Source organism: Heptranchias perlo, unplaced genomic scaffold, assembly GCF_035084215.1.
Source record: "Heptranchias perlo isolate sHepPer1 unplaced genomic scaffold, sHepPer1.hap1 HAP1_SCAFFOLD_250, whole genome shotgun sequence".
In the NCBI taxonomy this organism is placed as follows: Eukaryota; Metazoa; Chordata; class Chondrichthyes; order Hexanchiformes; family Hexanchidae; genus Heptranchias; species Heptranchias perlo.
The window spans coordinates 447707-456789 of NW_027139262.1; the positions used below are offsets into that span (position 1 = coordinate 447707).

Below are 9083 nucleotides of genomic sequence, written 5' to 3' on the forward strand. Positions count from 1 at the left end.
TATCCTTCCTTTACAGATCCTCCCTTATTCTTCACCTTTTATCCTTCCTTTACAGATCCTCCCTTATTCTTCACCGTTTGTCCTTCCTTTACAGACGCTCCCTTATTCTTCACCTTTTATCCTTCCTTTACAGAGGCTCCCTTATTCTTCACCATTTATCCTTCCTTTCCAGATGCTCCCTTATTCTTCACCGTTTTGCCTTCCTTCACAGAGGCTCCCTTGTTGTTCACTGCTTATCCTTAATTTACTGACGCTCCCTTATTGTTCACTGTTTCTCCTTCCTTTACCGATGCTCCCTTATTATTCACTGTTTATCCTTCCATTACAGATGCTCCGTTATTCTTCACTGTTCATCCTTCCTTTACAGATCCTCCCTTATTCTTCACCATTTGTCCTTCCATTACAGATCCTCCCTTATTCTTCACTCTTTACCCTTCCATTACAGACGCTCCCTTATTCTTCACCTTTTATCCTTCCTTTCCAGAGGCTCCCTTATTCTTCACCGTTTATCCTTCCTTTCCAGAGGCTCCCTTATTCTTCACCGTTTATCCTTCCTTTCCAGATGCTCCCTTATTCTTCACCGTTTATCCTTCCTTTCCAGATGCTCCCTTATTCTTCACCGTTTTGCCTTCCTTCACAGAGGCTCCCTTGTTGTTCACTGCTTATCCTTAATTTACTGACGCTCCCTTATTGTTCACTGTTTCTCCTTCCTTTACAGATGCTCCTTTATTATTCACTGTTTATCCTTCCATTACAGATGCTCCGTTATTCTTCACTGTTCATCCTTCCTTTACTGACGCTCCCTTATTGTTCACTGTTTCTCCTTCCTTCACAGATGCTCCCTTATTATTCACTGTTTATCCTTCCTTTACAGACGCTCCCTTATTATTCACTGTTTATCCTTCCATTACAGATGCTCCGTTATTCTTCACTGTTCATCCTTCCTTTACTGACGCTCCCTTATTGTTCACTGTTTCTCCTTCCTTCACAGATGCTCCCTTATTATTCACTGTTTATCCTTCCTTTACAGACGCTCCCTTATTATTCACTGTTTATCCTTCCATTACAGATGCTCCGTTATTCTTCACTGTTCATCCTTCCTTTACAGACGCTCCCTTATTGTTCACTGTTTCTCCTTCCTTCACAGATGCTCCCTTATTATTCACTGTTTATCCTTCCTTTACAGACGCTCCCTTATTATTCACTGTTTATCCTTCCATTACAGATGCTCCGTTATTCTTCACTGTTCATCCTTCCTTTACTGACGCTCCCTTATTGTTCACTGTTTCTCCTTCCTTCACAGATGCTCCCTTATTATTCACTGTTTATCCTTCCTTTACAGACGCTCCCTTATTATTCACTGTTTATCCTTCCATTACAGATGCTCCGTTATTCTTCACTGTTCATCCTTCCTTTACTGACGCTCCCTTATTGTTCACTGTTTATCCTTCCTTCACAGATGCTCCCTTATTATTCACTGTTTATCCTTCCTTTACAGACGCTCCCTTATTATTCACTGTTTATCCTTCCATTACAGATGCTCCGTTATTCTTCACTGTTCATCCTTCCTTTACTGACGCTCCCTTATTATTCACTGTTTATCCTTCCTTCACAGATGCTCCCTTATTATTCACTGTTTATCCTTCCTTTACAGACGCTCCCTTATTATTCACTGTTTATCCTTCCATTACAGATGCTCCGTTATTCTTCACTGTTCATCCTTCCTTTACTGACGCTCCCTTATTGTTCACTGTTTCTCCTTCCTTCACAGATGCTCCGTTATTCTTCACTGTTCATCCTTCCTTTACAGACGCTCCCTTATTGTTCACTGTTCATCCTTCCTTTACAGACGCTACCTTATTGTTCACAGTTTCTCCTTTCTTCACAGACGCTCCCTTATTCTTCACCATTTATAGTTCCGTTTCAGATGCTCCCTTATACTTCAATGTTTTTCCTTCCTTGAGAGAGGTGCCTTTATTCTTTACCCTTTATCCTTCCTTTACAGAGGCTCCCTTATTCTTCACCGTTTATCCAAACTTTACAGAGGCTCCCTTATTGTTCACTATTTATCCTACCTTTACAGGCACTTCCTTATTCTTCACCGTTTATCCTTCCTTTACAGACGCTACATTATTCTTCAGTTTATCTATCCTTTACAGAGACTCCATTATTCTTGACCGTTTATCCTTCCTTTACAGACGCTTCCTTATTGGTCAACGATTTCCCTTCCTTTACAGAATCTACCTTATTGTTCACCGTTTATTCTTCCTTTACAAATGCTCCCTTATTCTTCACCATTTATCCATCATTTACAGAGGCTCTCTTATTATTCAATGTTAATCCTTCCTTGACAGAGGCTCTCTTATTCCTCACCGCTTATTCTTCCTATACAGACATTCCATTATTGTTCACCGTTTATCCTTCCTTTACAGATGCTGCCTTATTCTTCAACGTTCATCCTTCCTTTCAAGTGGCTCCCTTATTCTTCACCGTTTAGCCTTCCTTTACAGACGCTCCCTTATTCTTCACTGTTTATCCTAACTTTACAAACGCTCTCTTATTCTTCACCATTTCTCCTCACTTTACAGATGTTCCCTTATTCTTCACTGTTTATCCTAACTTTACAAACGCTCCCTTATTCTTCACCATTTCTCCTCACTTTACAGATGTTCCCTTATTCTTCACTGTTTATCCTTCCTTTGCAGATGTTCCCTTATTCTTCACTGTTTATCCTTCCTTTCCAGACGCTCCCTTATTCTTCACCGTTTATCCTTCCTTTACAGACGCTATCTGATCCGTTCTTGTTGATTGACAAATGCTCCGTTATCGTTTTTCTTTCCTTTACAGATGTTCCCTGACATCACTATTTCAGACTCCTTTACAGATGCTCCCTGACCAGTCACCATTTCACCTTCAGAGAGGTTGGTTGCTAGGCATTGCAGTGATGTCATAAAGTGGTGCCATTCAGCCCCTCTGATCCTCTGCTTGTCCCTTTAAAGGTGGAGAGCTGGAACATCCTGTCTCCAAACAAATCCCACCTGTTGATAGTGAGAATCCCAGAGAAGGCCCAAGGCCCAGAGTGTGGAACATAACCAATGGTGAAAAGAGGAGGGGAGATGGGGAGGTAAATCCAGGAGTAGGGTCTGGGGGACACCAGGCTTCTGTTTCACAGCCTGTCGGCTTCAGGAGGGGAAGATTGAGTTCAGTAGTTTTAGGATCCAGGCAGAGAGCAAGGAGCAGATCAGGACAGTGTGGATTTCAGCACAGTGAGGGTGTAGGGCTGTGAATTAGGACTGCAGGAGGGACAAGAGAGGAAAAGTCAGAGGAACAATTTCTGCAGCAATCCCCCTAAGTAGTGAGAGAGGTGGGGTAAAGAGAGGACTATGGACAGTCTGTTAAAGTGTCTGTTTTCTGTGACCACTTGTCTTTGTTAAATATAGCCCCCTGTTAGCCCAGTGACACAAACAGCCCATTAAACTCCACCTTTGATCTGGTGACATCTCTCTCTGTGAAACATTGGCTGTTTTTAAGGCTTTTCATTCTGACACACTCAGTGAGAAATGAGCTGTCAAACTGCCGACACAGTCAGCTTTCAGGAGACGTTTCCCTTTGGAGATCGGATTGCCCATTGAGTTTGATTAAATTGATGTTAAAGTAGCACTGCTGCTTTGCTCTGTGACAATAACAGATTATCAGAATATTTCCTATCGGTTAAATTCCGATATTACAGGGACTCACTACTCAGGCTGATTGAAGTGAAGCCTGTGATATAATACAATGTTCTATCCCATCAGACTTGGACATCTTGTAAATCCATCTTTTAAAAAGTTGTGGGAACTCAGCTCTAGGGTGGATTCCACTCACTTTGTAACAAGACCTCAATCAGCTCTCGTCATAGAGATATCAAGGATTCCAAACACTGTGTGAAACAACACTGATTTATTGGACATAGATACAGATCAAACTCCAGCAGAAACAAACCCCAACTATCAGAATGAACATGGTTCACTCCTGGATGTGATTAACAGCAGCAATTACAGCAGAATCCAACCCCTGCAGTCGCAGGTGAACTCGCTGGTGTGTCAGTAGGTCCTTTGTGCTTTTAAAGCTCTTCTCACAGTCAGAACATTTGAAAGGTCTCTCATCAGTGTGAACTCGCTGGTGTGACAGCAGGTTGGATGACTGAGTGAATCTCTTCCCACACACACAGCAGGTGAACGGTCTCTCCCCAGTGTGAACTCGCTGGTGTGTCAGCAGGTGGGATGAGTGAGCAAATCCCTTCCCACACTCAGAGCAGGTGAACGGCCTCTCCCCAGTGTGAACTCGCTGGTGTGTCAGCAGGTTGGATGAACGGGCAAATGTCTTCGCACAGTGAGAGCACCTGAACGACTTCTCCCCAGTGTGAACTCGCTGGTGTGTCAGCAGGTGCTTAGACTGAGTGAATCCCTTCCCACACACAGAGCAGGTAAACAACCTTTCACGAGTGTGAACTTGCTGGTGTTTCAGCAGGTTGGATGAACGGGCAAATGTTTTCACACAGCGAGAGCACCTGAACGGTCTCTCATCAGTGTGAATTCGCTGGTGTGTCAGCAGGTGGTTAGACTGAGTGAATCCCTTCCCACAGACGGAGCAGGTAAACGGCCTCTCCCCAGTGTGAATTTGCTGGTGTTTCAGCAGGTTGGATGATTCTTTGAAAGTCTTCTTGCAGTGAGGGCAACTGAATGGTCTCTCCCCACTGTGACTGCGTCGATGAGTTTCCAGCTTGGATGGGTAAATGAATCCCTTCCCACACACGGAGCAGGTGAACGGTCTCTCCCCAGTGTGACTGCGTCGATGAGTTTCCAGATGGGACGGATAATTGAATCCCTTCCCGCAGTCCCCACATTTCCACGGTTTCTCCGTGGTCCGGGTGTCTTTGTGTCTCTCCAGGTTGGACGATCAGTTGAAGCCTCGTCCACACACACAACACGTGGACGGTTTCTCCCCGCTGTGAATGGTGCGATGTTTTTTCAGGCTGTGTAACTGGTTAAAGCTCTTTCCACAGTCAGTGCACTGGAACACTCTCACTCAGGGGGGGTGTGTCTCGGTCTTTCCCAGTCACACTGATGTTTGAAATCTTTTCCCACAGACAGAACAGACAAACATTTCTCCTTCAATATTCAAAGGCCGATGATATTCAGGTCCTGATGAATCGAGTGACTCTGTCAGATCTTGAGGTGATGTTTGGTTTGAGTTTCCCGTCTGCGAATTCTCCCCGTCGAATACCCTGTAAAAGGAGTTTACAAAAGTTCATCGCTGTAAATACAGGATAGAAATTCAGAACAGACAATTCAAGTTTCGAGAGAACATTCTCTCCTGTCTTGTTCCCCCAAAGCTGGAAATCCCCGTTCCACTCACCCTCTCTCCCCCTCCCTGTAAATCCCCGTCCCTGACACCCTCCCTCCCCCTCCCTATAAATCCCCCTCCCACTCACCCTCCCTCCCCCTCCCTGTAAATCCCCCTCCCACTCACCCTCCCTCCCCCTCCCTATAAATCCCCCTCCCACTCACCCTCCCTCACCCTCCCTGTAAATCCCTGTCCCTCACACCCTCCCTCCCCCTCCCTGTAAATCCCCGTCCCACTCACCCTCCCTCCCCCTCCCTAGAAATCCCCCTCCCACTCACCCTCACTCCCCCTCCCTGTAAATCCCCGTTCCACTCACCCTCTCTCCCCCTCCCGATAAATCCCCGTCCCACTCACCCTCCCTCCCCCTCCCTGTAAATCCCCGTCCCACTCACCCTCCCTCCCCCTCCCTGTAAATCCCCGTTCCACTCACCCTCTCTCCCCCTCCCTGTAAATCCCCGTCCCACTCTCCCTCCCTCCCCCTCCCTGAAAATCCCCGGCCCACTCACCCTCCCTCCCCCTCCCTGAAAATCCCCGTCCCACTCACCCTCCCTCCCCCTCCCTGTAAATCCCCGTCCCTCACACCCTCTCTCCCCCTCCCGATAAATCCCGTCCCACTCACCCTCACTCCCCCTCCCTGTAAATCCCGTCCCACTCACCCTCTCTCCCCCTCCCTGTAAATCCCCGTCCCACTCACCCTCCCTCCCCCTCCCTGTAAATCCCCGTCCCACTCACCCTCCCTCCCCCTCCCTGTAAATCCCCGTCCCACTCACCCTCCCTCCCCCTCCCTGTAAATCCCCCTCCCACTCACCCTCCCTCCCCCTCCCTATAAATCCCCGTCCCACTCACCCTCCCTCCCCCTCCCTGTAAATCCCCGTCCCACTCACCCTCCCTCCCCCTCCCTGTAAATCCCCGTCCCACTCACCCTCCCTCCCCCTCCCTGTAAATCCCCGTCCCACTCCCCCTCCCTCCCCCTCCCTGTAAATCCCCGTCCCACTCACCCTCCCTCCCCCTCCCTGTAAATCCCCGTCCCACTCACCCTCCCTCTCCCTCCCTGTAAATCCCCGTCCCTCACACCCTCCCTCACCCTCCCTGTAAATCCCCGTCCCACTCACCCTCCCTCCCTCCCTCCCCCTCCCTGTAAATCCCCGTCCCACTCACCCTCCCTCTCCCTCCCTGGAAATCCCCGTCCCTCACACCCTCCCTCCCCCTCCCTGTAAATCCCCGTCCCTCACACCCTCCCTCCCCCTCCCTGTAAATCCCCGTCCCACTCACCCTCTCTCCCCCTCCCTGTAAATCCCGTCCCACTCCCCCTCCCTCCCCCTCCCTGTAAATCCCCGTCCCACTCCCCCTCCCTCACCCTCCCTGTAAATCCCCGTCCCACTCACCCTCCCTCCCCCTCCCTGTAAATCCCCGTCCCACTCACCCTCCCTCCCCCTCCCTGTAAATCCCCGTCCCACTCCCCCTCCCTCCCCCTCTCTGTAAATCCCCGTCCCACTCACCCTCCCTCCCCCTCCCTGTAAATCCCCGTCCCACTCACCCTCACTCCCCCTCCCTGTAAATCCCCGTCCCACTCACCCTCCCTCCCCCCCTCTGTAAATCCCCGTCCCACTCACCCTCCCTCCCCCTCCCTGTAAATCCCCGTCCCTCACACCCTCCCTGTAAATCCCCGTCCCTCACACCCTCCCTCCCCCTCCCTGTAAATCCCCGTCCCACTCACCCTCCCTCCCCCTCCCTGTAAATCCCCGTCCCACTCACCCTCCCTCCCCCTCCCTGTAAATCCCCGTCCCACTGACCCTCCCTCCCCCTCCCTGTAAATCCCCCGCCCACTCACCCTCCCTCCCCCTCCCTGTAAATCCCCGTCCCTCACACCCTCCCTGTAAATCCCCGTCCCTCACACCCTCCCTCCCCCTCCCTGTAAATCCCCGTCCCACTCACCCTACCTCCCCCTCCCTGTAAATCCCCGTCCCACTCACCCTCCCTCCCCCTCCCTGTAAATCCCCGTCCCACTGACCCTCCCTCCCCCTCCCTGTAAATCCCCCGCCCACTCACCCTCCCTCCCCCTCCCTGTAAATCCCCGTCCCTCACACCCTCCCTCGCCCCCTCTGTAAATCCCCGTCCCACTGACCCTCCCTCCCCCCCTCTGTAAATCCCCGTCCCACTCACCCTCCCTCCCCCACCCTGTAAATCCCCGTCCCTCACACCCTCCCTCCCCCTCCCTGTAAATCCCCGTCCCTCACACCCTCCCTCCCCCTCCCTGTAAATCCCCGTCCCACTCACCCTCCCTCCCCCTCCCTGTAAATCCCCGTCCCACTCCCCCTCCCTCCCCCTCCTTGTAAATCCCCGTCCCACTCCCCCTCCCTCCCCCTCCCTGTAAATCCCCCTCCCACTCACCCTCCCTCCCCCTCCCTGTAAATCCCCGTCCCACTCCCCCTCCCTGTAAATCCCCCTCCCACTCACCCTCCCTCCCCCTCCCTGTAAATCCCCGTCCCACTCACCCTCCCTCCCCCACCCCGTAAATCCCCGTCCCACTCACCCTCCCTCCCCCTCCCTGTAAATCCCCGTCCCACTCACCCTCCCTCCCCCACCCCGTAAATCCCCGTCCCACTCACCCTCCCTCCCCCTCCCTGTAAATCCCTGTCCCACTCACCCTCCCTCCCCCTCCCTGTAAATCCCCCTCCCACTCACCCTCCCTCCCCCTCCCTGTAAATCCCCGTCCCACTCACCCTCCCTCCCCCTCTCTGTAAATCCCCGTCCCACTCACCGTCCCTCCCCCTCCCTGTAAATCCCCGTCCCACTCCCCCTCCCTCCCCCTCCCTGTAAATCCCCCTCCCACTCACCCTCCCTCCCCCTCCCTGTAAATCCCCGTCCCACTCACCCTCCCTCCCCCTCCCTGGAAATCCCCGTCCCTCACACCCTCCCTCCCCCTCCCTGTAAATCCCCCTCCCACTCACCCTCCCTCACCCTCCCTGTAAATCCCCGTCCCACTCACCCTCCCTCCCCCTCCCTGTAAATCCCTGTCCCACTCCCACTCCCTCCCCCTCCCTGTAAATCCCCGTCCCTCACACCCTCCCTCCCCCTCCCTGTAAATCCCCGTCCCACTCCCCCTCCCTCCCCCTCCCTGTAAATCCCCGTCCCACTCACCCTCCCTCACCCTCTCTGTAAATCCCCGTCCCACTCACTCTCCCTCCCCCTCCCTGTAAATCCCCGTCCCTCACACCCTCCCTCCCCCTCCCTGTAAATCCCGTCCCACTCCCCCTCCCTCACCCTCCCTGTAAATCCCTGTCCCACTCCCCCTCCCTCCCCCTCCCTGTAAATCCCCGTCCCACTCACCCTCCCTCACCCTCTCTGTAAATCCCCGTCCCACTCACCCTCCCTCCCCCTCCCTGTAAATCCCCGTCCCACTCCCCCTCCCTCCCCCTCCCTGTAAATCCCCGTCCCACTCACCGTCCCTCCCCCTCCCTGTAAATCCCTGTCCCACTCCCCCTCCCTCCCCCTCCCTGTAAATCCCCGTCCCACTCACCCTCCCTCACCCTCTCTGTAAATCCCCGTCCCACTCACCCTCCCTCCCCCACCCTGTAAATCCCCGTCCCACTCCCCCTCCCTCCCCCTCCCTGTAAATCCCCGTCCCACTCACCCTCCCGCCCCTCCCTGTAAATCCCCGTCCCTCTCACCCTCCCTCCCCCACCCTGTAAATCCCC

At 52.6% G+C, this 9083-nt stretch overlaps 1 protein-coding gene across 1 annotated transcript; it reads right to left on the reverse strand.

Moving 5' to 3' along the window:
* Nucleotides 1-3919: 3919 nt before the first annotated feature.
* Nucleotides 3920-4938, reverse strand: LOC137310389 (zinc finger protein 271-like; the record flags this gene model as incomplete). The annotated part of the gene is made up of 1 exon (XM_067978218.1): nt 3920-4938. A coding segment is annotated over one exon (933 nt), but the record flags the coding sequence as incomplete, so codon positions are not given.
* Between the last annotated feature and the right edge of the window lie 4145 nt (nt 4939-9083).